The sequence below is a fragment of the Cephus cinctus genome, unplaced genomic scaffold (genome assembly GCF_000341935.2).
Source record: "Cephus cinctus unplaced genomic scaffold, Ccin1 Ccin1_scaffold0017, whole genome shotgun sequence".
NCBI lineage: Eukaryota > Metazoa > Arthropoda > Insecta > Hymenoptera > Cephidae > Cephus > Cephus cinctus.
This window is the reverse complement of record NW_014332765.1, coordinates 58,356-72,976: the sequence shown is the minus strand read 5'-3', so window position 1 is coordinate 72,976 and position 14,621 is coordinate 58,356. Positions and strand designations below refer to the sequence as shown.

Genomic DNA, 14,621 nt, shown 5'->3' with positions numbered 1-14,621 from the left:
AGACACTCGTTGACGAAATAAACGCTACCAGGGCTATGAAGGGCCGTCTGAAATTAGAGCTCTGTAGAGGCGGTTACGCGAGCGTATCGTTCGTCTCTACCGATAACGATCTAGACGACCCGCACGAACTGAGACTCTGCCGCTCTCTGGCACGTATCCTGGATTTTACCGAGTCGGTCGTGGTATCGAAAGCAAACCCAGGGCTATGAAGGGCCGTCTGAAATTAGAGCTCTGTAGAGGTGGTTACGCGAGCGTATCGTTCGTCTCTACCGATAACGATCTAGACGACCCGGACGAACTGAGACTCTGCCGATCTCTGGCACGCATCCTAGGTTTTCCCGAATCGGTCGTGGCATCGAAAGCAAAGCCCGTTTTGATGGCCGATCAACCGATTAGCCTGATCAACGCCCTACCTAAGATACTTTTTGTTTACACCGATGTCTGCGAGCCGTATATCACCGGAGACGTCCAAACACCCTTGCTTCGTGTGGTTCCCCTGCAAACGGAGAACAAATACGCGTACGCCGCCATAAAAGTGCTCTCGTTTTCAATCGGGCTATAAAGCTGTAAAACGATCACGCGGTGCCCACTCTATCATCGGTGCCGCTGAAAGGAGCAACGCCTCAAGAGCTGCTAACAAGCGTAAGAGTCGTACGGGAAAGAAGTCTGCTCTGCGTTGAAAAAAGGTAGTAAAAAAATAAAGGCAAAAACCAAGAAGCCAAAAAATAGTGGTAGGAGCGGTAGTAACATAAAAAACAAGCGGAGCTTGCTGGATATCTTTTCTTGAGCGCTATCTTTATCATGGCCTTCCTACACGCGCACTCGTGCGAGTGTATGAAATCGGAACTCGCGCTCTTTACACTACCACCGACACAGGCCACTATAAAGAGCGCCCAGTGGGTACACTATAAGCCCATCTCATCGCTGACCGATGACTCGCCCATTGAGTTTGTCGTGCCGGGTAACGGCGACGAATACCTCGATCTAGCCTACACCATGCTGAGTTTACGCGTACAGCTGCGATCCAAGGATGCGTTAGCTCCTGACGCTCTGAGCAAAGCAGCCCCTGTTAACAATCTGCTACACTCGCTCTTCAATCAGGTGGACGTGCTTCTTAATCAGAAACTCGTATCGCCACCTAATAACGCGTGCGCTTACACGGCCTATATAGAGACGCTATTAAATTATGGGCCAGCCGCTAAGGGGTCACATCTCTCGAGCGTGCTCTGGTAAGATGACACGCCCGGTCATATGGACGATACAGCTGGCAAGAATATGGGTCTCGTGAATAGGCAGGCATTCGTCGGTAAAGACAAGACGGTCGATCTGATCGGTCATTTACACTGCGATGTGTTTAACCAAGAAAACTTTTTATTAAATGGTGTTGAGCTCCGTTTACGGCTCGTACGTACGACAGACGGTTTCTCCCTCATGGACCCCGACAGCGAGTGTTCTTTACATATAACGGAGGCCACGCTCCTCGTTAGACGCGCCAAAATAAGCCCCGGTATTCTAATTGCTCATTCTAAAATGCTGTCTAAGACAACGGCAAAGTATCCGCTTATACGTGTAGAGGTCAAGGCGCTGACAATGCACGCCGGTTTGCACGGTGGCACGATGGACAATGTAATTCTCGGTCAATTACCTAAGCGGATTATAATAGGCTTCGTCGATAACAAGGCCTTCAACGGCAACTATCAACTCAACCCGTTCAATTTTAAAAACTATCGTATTAATTTCTGATCGCTGTACGTCGACGGTGTTCAAGTATCCTGAAAAGCACTGCGGACCGATTTCGGCAAATCCGGTCTTTACGTGGACGCGTATCATACCCTCTTCAGTGGTACGGGTATACACTTCCTCAACGAGGGTAATTCGATATCTAGGAACGCTTACGCAGACGGCTACTGCCTGTTCGTTTTCGATCTCACACCCGATCTCTCGGCAAATAGCAACACCCACTGGAACCTGATCAAGCACGGTAGTGTACGAATTGAGATACGCTTCGACGAACCGCTTGCCACCACCGTGAACTGTATCGTATACGCAGAGTACGATAACGTTCTGGAGATCAACGCCTGGCGTCAGATCGTCGTAGATTACGGCGGATAAACAATCGAAGAAAATACACTGGTCAGCAATTTGGGGTATACGTCATCGTCTTTTTGTGCACTCGGTATCGCCTGTTATCGTCAGCATTGCCGTCAGTTTCTCGTTGAACGCCTTCGAGTTAGCATCGCAACGATGAATTTCGGGATCCAGATCGAGTACTTCAAAGACTCCGAGGGGCGTCTGGCTCCGAAGAAGATCGGCGTTGTGGCTGTGGAAAGAAGATACATAGGCCACTGGATTGTTTCATCGCCCTGTGATTTCAATGAATTACCATCGGCGATCAGAAGCGAAAACAACACCATCACACGCTATCAACATGGTCTAGAGTGGTTCGACGGCGGCATAACGTACAAACAGGTATACATGGATAAATTTAAAACAATATAATTTATTTAGACAAAAAAAGTATTTATAACATATTTTGAGACTAGAACCAACTCTCAGGTTCGTAGTCCTCCTCTTCGAATAGCTTTCGGAGGCAGAAAAGGTCTGGCTCCGTTACACTCCCCTCTCCCCAGTGCCAGTCCACCTGGGAACGGAGATCCGCCCGGACTCGCCTTCTCATTCGCATTTCGCGAATATTGATGAAATCGAGCTAGACAAAAAAAGGGGAAAACAGACAATGAATAAATGCAAAGGACAAGCAAATTAAAAAAAAAAAATGTAAGTTCAAATACTCACTCCGGCTAACGAAATAGTTAGCGCCCTCTCAATCCTTTTCCGGAGAACAACTTCTGTCCTCCGTAAAAGGTCGGCGGTCCTCTCCGCCTCAGAAAGGACCCTTATCCCTGTAGGGAAAGGAGCCTTTTCCGCCACCCTTGAAATTGAAGAATTACTTGGACACATGTTCAATCTGTCTAATGCACAGCCACAGCTAATTCATGCTTTATATACCTACAAAACTTATACGTCACAAAAAGCTCAATGGCAATTTTCTACTTACCTTTCGTACAATGCCAAACTGCACATGTTGCAGGTTCACCACACTATGGTTCGGGACGACCCAAATCCAAAACGCACCAGCTCAGCAACTGACGATAAGAGAATTCGATACTACTCCAGGGATATACTTCGAAAGAATGGGAAACCTTGTGAACTATAAGGATACTTGGAAGTTGGTCATTCACACTGACCTAAGCCCCATATTTGAAAGAGAGGCCACCATCAAGCATTACTTATCGAAAAGAAAAAAAATGTGTGGAACAACCACTCTAGAATTGCAAACAATATGCAAGGCTTTCAGCACTTCTTCTAAGGCTCGTCTTCAGGAAATAGAAGCCAAATTAGAATACGTTAAGGAAACCACACTCGATCCACCATCAAAAAGGAAAAGAGGACTAATTGACGGACTAGGATCTTTAGCCAAATCCTTGTACAATGATGGTACAATGACAATGTACATCCTTGGTACAATGGATGCCGAAGATGCCAAACTGATAAATGAGCAGATAACGGCTCTTAATAAAGAAGGAAGCGCATTAAAAACCGCTTTAAAAAATCAGGTGCAGATCACCAAAGCAAATTTGCGGATGATAAACGAAACTGCAGCTAACGCTGAACACAACGAGATGATGCTGTTTAACCTCACATCTCATATTAAACAACAAATGGACGAAAGATTCAGACTGGAATCTATCCGAGAAGAACTCGATGAACATTTTATTATCCTCTCGCTATACATCGAAATGTTCCATGGATGTGTTCAGGATTTTGTAGAATATCTGGTAGAAATCCAAAAGGGAATCTAATATCCAGGAATAGTATCATATCCAAAAATAATTAAACTACTGAAACAATCTCTAGAACACTTACCTCAAGGGTTAAACTACCCAATAGCCTTGACACCCGAAAACGCTAGATACCTCAAGGAAATTTCAGAAATAGTGGCCTATAGTGAAGGTAAATCCATCGTTACAATAATCAAGATACCGCTGACATCATCCCAAGAGTACCACGTAAACAGAATACACTCTCTGCCTGTCCACATGAGAAATGGCACGTACGCTTACATAAAGGCGGAAGAAAACTACGCAATAGTGGGACACGACATGCAAACGTTCATCAGGATGACGCGAACCGAATTGGACAACTGTAAGAAAATTAAGGATCAATACTTGTGTGAAGCAAGGCACCCAGTATTCAAAATTAGACCATACGGTTCCTGCGAAACCCAACTTTTTACAAATCCATCGTCGTACCCTCTATCCTGCGAAACAAGGCAAATCAAAATTGAAAACACACTCTTAATCGAAATGGAGAACCCCAATTCTTGGCTATATGTAGCGGACAAACCAGAACAAATGATGGTATCATGTAATAATGAAAATCCAAAAAGGGTAGTTATGCAAGGCTCAGGTATAATTGAAATAAAAGGAAAATGTAAACTAACAGCCGAAGGTTTCACTCTAGAAACCGAAGGAAAATATAAGTTAAACGTAACTTTAAACTATTTACCTCCTCTAAACCTAACACTTATTACTGATAACTATGTACCAAATATTGTACCTAATAACAATAATATACAACCTAAGCTAAGAAATCTCATAAAGGACCCTAGCGAACTAAGTGCACTAAGCCAGAAAATGTCAGAAATAGAAAATAACCTAAAAGGGGATAATATCGATACCTTCGTAGATATCATATCATCACCTATCTCCTATTCAATAGGGACAATTTTTTGTATCACTATTCTTATACTAATTTTCCTAATTTATTTCCTAAGAAAAAGGGCACACTTAACTACTTCCGGAGAAACACGCGTATAACGGCGTAGCTGTGATTCTCCTTGTGATACAAAATTTTTTAATTTTCTTTCGAACCAGATGGAAAAAATGTCATGTCCTCACATGTGCCGAATTCGTTTTGAAATCCTCTAACAGGCAGGCGTAAAAAAATTATATGTTCTGTTGCAAAAAATTCAAGGTAACCTTGAAAAAAACATTGAAAAAAAGAGTTGACCAGTAATTTTTCACTATCACGTTAAAGCTCTCTTGAAACCATGCAAAAGCTGATAAAAACATTTTCGATCGGACTGCTAATAACAAAGTAATCTCTACTGATCACGATTCGTGATTCACCCTGTATATAGAGGGTTCATCCCGAGTAAAATATTAGGGGGTTGAATATCCACCCATCGATAGCTAAAGGTATCGAAAATGTATCATGCGCTACAGCTTTATAATATACATAATGTGTCTTGCAAAATAAGGTGTTCTATTTTACCACGGGTACACTTATCTCCTTAGGACAATTAAAAAGTTACCGACCGGCGGTCAATGCATAATTACCGGCCGTGATAGGCCCCTGGGGGGCATGCAACCCCGCTGCTACTGCGTTTCGGGCCTTAGGACAAGGTCCGCATGGTGGGGCATCGCCTCATGGCTGAGAGGTGGGGAGAGCCGGGCACATCGACGAGGCGGGTGACGTCATAGCACGGCGTGGCGAGCCAGAGCGCTGCGCGCTCCATGACTTATGGGGGATAGTGGTGAGGGTTTGTTGTGAAGGCCAGAAGTGGTATGTAACTACTAACTTGGATCTGTCGATATTCGTCTGGAATTTGAGGCGCAAGACAATTTCCCTGATGATACATCGGCATTCTGCCTGATCCTGCACGATCCTGCATCGAATACAACACGATCAGTGGTGGGGTGAAAAAATGTGTATAAAGAGGCTGCAATCGTCTCTCCCTGCGCAGTTCATCGAAAAAATGGAATTCATCGTGGACGTACAAGGTTTGAAGACACCCTCGAACGAGTTCGAGGCCTGAAGGAGCTATCCGTGATTGGAGTCGGTAGCAATTTTTCCGAGCCTGCAACTTTTCTCTTTCAACCACCTCGTCCATGGAAGCATCTACCGGCTACATACAAAAGTATAAATTTGTGGGTGGAGCACAATTTTCATGGTATATCCTGGAGCGCTGAAGACGTTGCTTACAATCAAGCTAGAAACATTCTTCGAGTCATCTTACAAAATGCATCTAAGATCTATGTAAAAGGATTGGAGAAGAAAATTTGGTTGGGAGGTTTCATTGGACGATCCGAGTACATCGTGGATCTGGGAGATCTGGGATTCCCTTCGTTGCAAAAATTGCGCAAAAACTCGCTTACTCGATGTACAAATCATCATGCTCCACATTTTAATTGCTCAAATGAAAATGTGACATTGTTAAGGAACTGGTTATCGGAATGTATATTGTTGTATTATGAATAAAGACATAAGATATAATAAGATATATATTTATTTAACACGTATACATAGTAGTTAAAGCACTAGTACAAAGTTTATAGACATTGGAACTCGATCTGGTCGTACCGTCCGCCGAGATAGCGCATGAGGACTCGATTCTCCTCACAGGCTTGCATGATCTTCTTCAATAGATCCTCGTCGTCATTAAAAGCTTTAGCCATCCTTGCAGGTAGAAACATCGAAAAGCTGTCTTCTAGTCTCGTTCCATATTTGGTTTGAACTTTTCTTATTCTGATGACTTTGTAATCTTTCTGGGGTTCCAACTCAGCCAATTTCTTTGTCGGAAGATAGTCATCTAAACGACCGACTTTGTTAATTGTTGAGAAATCCATTTTTTATTGTAGATGAAGTTTTTTTAGATTTCGTAGAACGCTGTTATAATTTCTTTTAGCTTCGATCAAATGTTTCACTTCCGCGATGTTCCTTAACCCTTTTAGTGCCGGGCGAAAAACCGGTGCCTATGCGAGAATAAACAGACGAATTTGACGAATTTTACAACGAGTTAGGAAAAAGGTCATAAAAATCAAACTAAAAAAGATAATTACATGATTCAAAAAACAACGTATTACGGAAGGAAGAGAGACTAATGTAATGCTAATTGTATTTCAACATTTATTTTGTGATAGAGCTTTCTCGCGATGCGAAGAATAAGGTGCCATCGCATACGCAACGATATATCGTCGTCTGGCACTAAAAGGGTTAATAGTAACTGTATTCGAACTCTGAGCTCGCGTTGTTTCCTCTTATTTAACATCAGTCGAATTGTCACAGCAAACTAACGAAGGCAAGTTCAGCTCCTCCTTTTATAGGAAACTCTTAAGGGCTGAAATGGGGATGGGAGGTTTCGGAAATTTCTAGGAATCGAATCGCCGACAGAGATTCTTGGAATCAATGTCAAGGTCGATGCATCTTCCAAGCGGAGCGATTTACATTCTAGAACATTCGGATTAGCCTTAGCCTTTTTCCTACGAAGTTGTGTCGCGCGCTTATGTATCTCCTACGAGTAATTTGACACCTCGGAGGATGAGGGACTGCATTCTCGACGCACGATTCTGCGAGATAACGTTCAGTATTGCGCATTTGAACAACCAATACATAGATGTTTCTAGAATGACTTTGATCCCACCACCGCGCCTGCGAGAACCATTTCGACTTACACGAATCTGCCCGAGGCTTCCAAGGTTTTCCTGGAATTGTTTTGCATCGGTTCGAGCGATAAGACATCTACCCGATTTGCACACTTTGAGCTCGAACGCTACATCAAAAAGTTTCCGAAGTGCACAAAGGGTCGCTTATCTTCTGCGAGTAATTCGATACCATGAATAACAAGGTCCAAACAGTGTCCGGCTGCCTCCTGAAGTCTGCATGGGAGTCGGGGGAGTCATCGAAAGCTTCAGGGCGGGGGACTGCTGTTCGAAACCTGCACGGAGGCTTCCTGGAATCGAATGGCTGACGAGAGCCGACAAATTTCCTGGAATCGATCCTGCTTCTGCATCCTCGATGCGCAATTCTGCGAGATAACATTTAAGGTCAAAACGGCTGAAGACTACACGGATCGGGAGGGAGAAAGGGGGTTCAACGAAGCCTCTAGAAGGCTCCCCGGGGTGGGGGACAAGGGGCTCCATCAAAACGTCGCGCGAGAGTACCGTCGGCTCTGGGAGCGATCCTCAGCGACTTAGCACGGACACGAACCATCGAAGCTTCTAGAAGCCCAGCTATACTACGATTTAGAACAAGCATTAGAGCCGTTTAACAATCATTAAACAATTAAGGATTGGCAACAATGGGCAACAATTATTCTTCTTTAGTTTTATTTATCGACGGTACCAATGAGGCTGAATTCATCCGCGGATGCCCACTATATACTGGATGCAGCAAAGCATTAGAAATGAAAATAAGATTGGAGTAAAACAAATGTTACCGAAGGTCCATGCAAATAATTTTACTTGAGTTACACGTGCTCTGCGCTCTAATACTGCGCTAAGGTTAGGCGCACGCACTCCGAAATTTCAGATGGGCAAGACACAAGTGAAGGAATCCTCGTCCTTATAGTATCAGATTCTATGAGCTTGAACCAATCCTTATGCATACAAGTATGTATCTAAATAAGAGTATTGCTTATACAATACATCATTTTATACATGAAAATAGGTTTGAGCTCATAGAGTCTGATAGTAAGAGTACGACGATTCTCAGACGTACCATATATTCTTACCCATCTGAAGTTTCGGGATGCGTTCACATAATCTTCGTACAACGTCACCGTGAAAGAAAGCACATGTAACTCAAGTGACATTGGGTACGTTCCGAAATTCATTGCCAACACTGCGAGTATGGTTGTGTCTCATTCTATTGCATACAGGTAAACAGGGACAAAACGATACTCGTAGTACTGGCAGTGAATTTCGGAACATGATTTATTGTCTGTATGGGATTTCGGTACCATTTGTTTTACTCTAATCCTATTTTGTATGTAGTGGGCATCCGCGAATGTCTGTAGTCTCGTCGGTACCGTCGAGAAATAAACACAATGGAAAAGATCACAGCCCAACGTTGCTCGTTGTTAATGATATAGTCAAATCTATAATGAATAATTAAATAATTAATTATCTCCTTGCAGATTTCAAGAAAAAGTGCAGGCAACGTAAAACGAACGAAAGAAGAAATACAAGCCGATCCTGAGCCGGAAGACGAGTTCGGTTACACGGCGAGTGAGTATACAAAAAATTGGCACAATTAATAGTTGTGCTTTTGATATTACCATTTGAAATATACTCTTAATACTATTATTTTTATCATCGATATTACCATTATAACAAAATGTACGGTGAATAGAGTTAGAAATATTTTAAAAGTAAATTAAAGCGCCTACAGAACTGAGAAGATTAAAACATAAATACTTTGAAACACTTTAACTATGAAACTCATTTAGGAGCGCAGAAAATTGAGAGTGTAGAAAATGTCATTCTATAGCTTTTATGGCAAAGTTTGCCATGTTTGCACGTAGATATACTGCCAATATATTAATAGTACTTCCACGAGTGATCATTGATAAATTGGTTAGGAGTTTCACTAAATATTTCACACTTCGAGGGCTCAGCGTGTCCGACCTTTCTGCGTTTTACTATTTCTTCTAAGACGACCAGCTCGGTGGATAACATCGCAGATGTCGACTGAAAAGATCTATGTTTGCGTGAATTTCTCCTGGTAACATTCACCAATCAGTTTTCTGACAAAAACCTAAGTGAATTACACATAATACAGACTTTGCCCAACACTGTTCGAATTCAGTGTCTAAATTTTCCAGGCCCACATACTCTTGCCTAGATAATTAAGAAGAGACTGCTAGTAGTTATTCCAATAGTGGAGATAATAGCCGAATATCCGGAATTATTATTATTATTACTATGTCTTTTCGCACGATTTGTTCTTATAAAGTTCATCTTATAAATTAATCAACATATTCTTTGCAGTCCTACTTTGTCAGATAATTCTATGATTTTCTATAACAGATAATTCAATATCGCTTAATTATATGTTTATATTGCAAAACTAAACATGTTTAAACAATTTTTGTGGAATTCATTTTTTTATACTTTTAGCTAACAATTTTTCTTCTATATTGCATATCACTTCTATTACTTATATTTCATGAATTATAATGTGTAGAACTTTATTATCAGTGTTTTAATAATTCCGAAAATTATGATTTAATAGTTTATCGCACTCTCCCCTGTCCTACCAGACGCAAGTACGCATGCAAGTGTTATCAAAATTCGTCACGGGCGCACAGAAGATCAGTTTTGTCTGATCAGTTCAAAGAACAAGCCAATCTTCTACTCTATAGCCTTTAGTAATAAAACCATTTCTAACAAGTCGGATCAGTTTTTCTTTTAGAGAAATAAACATTCATATCATTTCTCAAGACGATCACCTTCAAATTTCCGTCCTTTCGAAGTGCGTTTTTCACTCTTGCAGTAAACAATTTTCTGGAATCTTCCAAGAAACGGCCCAAGTCCTTGTGTCGCAAGTTTGCAATCACTCCAGTCCTTATTCTCCCCTTAAAGGCAGATTCCAAATCATCCCAACACACTCTGTCCCTTCTTCTCTCTCTCTCGCCGTTCCTCCGCCTCTTTTTTGAAGTTTTTGTTTAAATTTTTCGTTCAGAGATTTGAGGATTCCGATCGTTGTTAAAATTTTGGTTTCCTCTCTGATCGTAAGAGTAACATTTCTCAAAATTTTATTCAAAAGTCTAATATTTTGGGTTCTAAATTTTGTCCATTTTTCAATTTCTGCCATCGATGAACCCTTCCTCAGAAGTTTATACGCTACTTCCATAACCTCGATCAACTTTTTACACTTTGCAGAATCCATCTCGTTAATAGCAATAATGCACTTGAAGGTTTAATAAACAATGATCGCTGCGCATTATTGAAGGGCCTTCTATATGAAGATTTCAAGGTTTTCCTGAAATTGTTTTGCGTCGGTTCGGGCGATAAGCCACCTACCCGAATTGCGAAATCGAGAACGCATTTTCTAAAATATTCAGTTACTGTAATCAATAAAATTTTGTTTTTGACTACATGAACCTGTATGGGTAATTATTCTTATCATTGGAACCCTACACCTCAGATTTTTGTGACAGTTCTTAGGAAACTCTCATTTTCCGGAATATTCGGACGAACCTCAGCCCTCCTCCGACGGCAACGATGAAGAAGTTGCGTCGCGCGCGCTTACGAGTAATTTGACACCTCGGGGGGATGGGGAACTACATTCTCGATGTACGACTCTGCGAGATAACGTTCGAGGTCAAACAGGCTGAGGGCTGCCGTTCGAAACCTGCACGGGCCCCGTCGAAGCTACTGGAAGGCTTTCCGGGGTGGGGGGCACGGAGCCGCCTCAAAACGTCGCGCGAGAGGACCGCCGGCACTGGGAACGATCCTTCCCGACTTAGCACGGACACGAACCGTCGAAGCTTCCAGGATGTTCTAGAAGATTCTCGATCGTGCGTAATTCCTAGAATCGAGCGCAAAATTCCTGGAATGTGACGCAAAATTCCCAGAATCGAGCGAAAATTCTTGGAATCGAGGGGTCCTGAGGACGTCACTTCCAGAAATCGTAGAGCTCACGACGGCAACTTAGAACGGACACCCACCTTCGAAGGTTCTAGAGTGTCGGTATTATGTCGGTGCAGGAATCTGTATCCAGAACCGGCCCTGCTATACTACTGGCGTCCCAAGGCAGATTGCTTTGAAAATGGCCACTTTCAAGAACAAATCATTCTGATTGGTCGAAATCCCTTTAACCACTGACTACTACCCTTTTCTTCTAGTCGTCCCTTGAAACTGTATCGACAACGTCTCTTAAATCAGTAACGTAGCAGTTTGGGAGATCCTCCAGCAGGACCGCTTCTCCTGGGCATATGTCAAAAGCAGGGTTCAACATCGGCAACTCAAGTTAGGGAGTTCTTCCCCTGTCCTTAACCGTATCTAAATCTCTACTACCCTCTCTCCAGCCTCTATCAGTTGGGGCACTGGTATTGTATCCGGACTTCTGCCAATTCGTGTGGACGTCTCTTGACGTGCTTTCCTCTGCCAGGCAACTCGTTTCGGGTGCATTGGCATAATTGTACAAATCTATCCAAGAGCGTAGTTTTTGAACAGAGTGGCAATTCAAAGGGAGCAAAAAAGCGTGAACGTTATCTGAAAATATAGCTAGACTTATCTCGTGACAGTGAATTAAAAAACCTTATCACAAATAATAACAGATACAAAACTCTGCGTGATCCCAACAAAAGTACAATTTTCTGTATGATTTTCATTTAATGAAATAAAATTTAGTTGGTACACATATTACAATCTCGGTTATATTATAAAAATTAAAATTAAAATTTTGTAGAAAAGTGTAGTAATTATCTTCTAATTTTCGATAAAATGCAGCTGCAATAAACCATAGTATCGTGGTGACAATTCGATATTTCGGTAGGTTAAAAATCTTAACAATTTTTATCGGTTACTCATCTATCTTTATTTTTTTATTATTTTTTATTAAGATTTACTTACTTCTGTCTGTAAGGAAATATAGAGGGTGTCTCTACTTTTTACACCGAAATACCTCAAAAACAAGGAGTTTTTAAGAAATATTTTGCATACAAAAGTTGTAGGGTTTCAAGGGGCTAGCAAAAGGTTTTACTGAATTTTCGATCTGCGGCCCATATTGGGCCCAAACAGAACCCAACGCGATTCTTCTAAATGACTACCCCTATTTGAGTTTTGTATTCTAACTACGCTAAAACATAAAAAAAATTTTTTAAACCATTTCTCACATAGAACACAATAGATACAAAAAGGCTTCGAAGTTTGTTGATCACTTTCCTTCGATATAATTCTTCACATTTTGTTCTTAATTCGTTTTCCAGTTATCTCACAGTCTTCTGCGCTTACACTAAATCCAGAAACTAATGTAAGCCTGAAACCAAATTCTGGCCCAATTAAAATTTACGTATTTTAGCGTAGAATACAAAACCATTATCAACAATAGGAGTTGTCATTCAGAAAAACCAAGTTAGGCCCCGGACAAAATAGCCAGTCAGACCTTCTGCTAGCTCCCTCGAAACTCTACACTTTTCGTGTGAACAAATTTTCTTAAAACTTCTTGTTTCCGAGGTATTTCAAGGTAAAAATTAAAGTAAGACACCTTGTAAACACTGTATACAGCGAGTTTCGTAATCCGATAGTAAAATCGTTACAATTAGATCTATACTAGTAACCCTACTGATTCTCAAAAGGAAATTAATCCTTTGAGCGGCAGGAAAATTTCCATGAACCGTATTAAGAAGGGAAAAATAAAAATGCTATTAAATTTTTATGAAAGTTAATACATGGGAGTTTTTTGGTTCGCTATATTCGCTATATCGCTATTCGCTATTCGAGAATAGAATAAAATTAATAACATTCAAAGTACTGGATCGAATATGGTGGTCCAAAATTTAGGAAAAATGTTAAAAACAGAAAATTTGTAGAACATAATCACACATAAGTTCTAGAGTTATTAAAAAATCTTATTCACAGAAAACTAGGATTCTTTAGAGCGCAATTTAAATTTTAAAGTTTTTATTCACTAACTCAAAAAAATGATACACTTTTGTTTCATAGAAATTCGCCAATATATTTAATTTTTCACCATTTTTAATTTTACAATTTTTTCCTCCAATTCATATTCAGCAAACCAGAAAACTCGTAAGCATCAAGTTTCATGAAAATCTTACCAATTGGAGAAAAAATAAACAATGTGCGCCATATGACGTTTAATGCTGCTGTTGGCGCATCATTTTTTCACGTCCTATGGCGTCAGTGCCACCGAAGGGATAAATGACTTCATGCAGTACTTGTGTATCTCACAAATTGAATAAAATAATTTAACTAAACATTTATATATTAATTTTAATTTGCAGAAAAAATAAAGAAGAGGTATGATAATTTGGGGCATACTGTCCTTATGGTCAAGTTGGAAAAGGATAGAAGTGGCTTGGGTATTTCTTTAGCCGGCCACAAAGACAGGAATAGAATGGCTGTTTTTGTCTGTGGCCTTAATCCTAAAGGAGTGGCACATAAAACAGGTGGCCTTCACATTGGTGACGAAATATTGGAGGTTGGTGTTCTACCTTATACCTTTTATATTTGATATTTAAACTATGTCCATTTCACCGTTCACCTTTATTTGCAATATGTAGTATAACGTCACAACGACGATTCCATAGTTTCGATACAGTAGGAAATGAGAAATCAAGTAAAGCTACCATACCCAGTTTTAGTTGATCTCTTTAGGGTCAAACTTTTCCTAATTTTATCTAAGTGATACCCAGTTGCGCACAAACCGAATTGGACACAAATGCGAATTTCTGCCTCCTGAGCGATCTTCCATCAGTAATTCAACGATATTGTAAATTATCTTTCTCTGACGGGACATTTTCAAACATTTACTTATCCACTAACATACCCAGTCTCCGAAGTTTGAACGTTCCACTCTATCCTAACCTTACCTAATCAAATCTAACGTAAACTAATGTTAAACCACATACAATATGCTATATCAAGATATCGTTTGTACCTAATTTTATTCCATCTATTTAAAAGTGGACAGAATGTGCAGTAAAAAGTCATTTGTGTCAAATTGGTCTGTGCGCCAGTGGACCCCCTTAATTTTATTTGGAACATTACTTGGAGCCAAAGTCGTTAAGAGATAGATGATATCATAGATAATCG

The 14,621-nt window shown here is 40.8% G+C and overlaps 2 protein-coding genes across 2 annotated transcripts in view; both read left to right on the top strand.

The window, feature by feature from the left end:
* Positions 1-14,621, top strand: part of LOC107265201 — a 280,971-nt gene that overhangs the window by 221,002 nt on the left and 45,348 nt on the right. Inside the window, exons 23-24 of the mRNA XM_025082561.1 lie at positions 8,978-9,068; positions 13,811-14,007. Coding sequence (XP_024938329.1) covers positions 8,978-9,068; positions 13,811-14,007 — 288 coding nt within the window. The remainder of the gene's footprint in view (positions 1-8,977; positions 9,069-13,810; positions 14,008-14,621) is intronic.
* LOC112493994 lies at positions 2,012-3,231 on the top strand. The gene is made up of 2 exons (XM_025082586.1): positions 2,012-2,469; positions 3,089-3,231. Exons 1-2 carry the CDS (start codon positions 2,245-2,247, stop codon positions 3,212-3,214), a joined length of 351 nt encoding a protein of 116 aa, XP_024938354.1. The 5' UTR covers positions 2,012-2,244; the 3' UTR covers positions 3,215-3,231.

What these genes read in the sequence shown, in the direction of transcription:
- LOC112493994 (XM_025082586.1), top strand. Translation starts at nt 2,245, where the DNA reads ATGAATTTCGGGATCCAGATCGAGTACTTCAAAGACTCCGAGGGGCGT. An exon ending in GCGGCATAACGTACAAACAG is followed by an intron (nt 2,470 to 3,088) that starts GTATACATGGAT and finishes CACATGTTGCAG; the next exon opens with GTTCACCACACTATGGTTCG.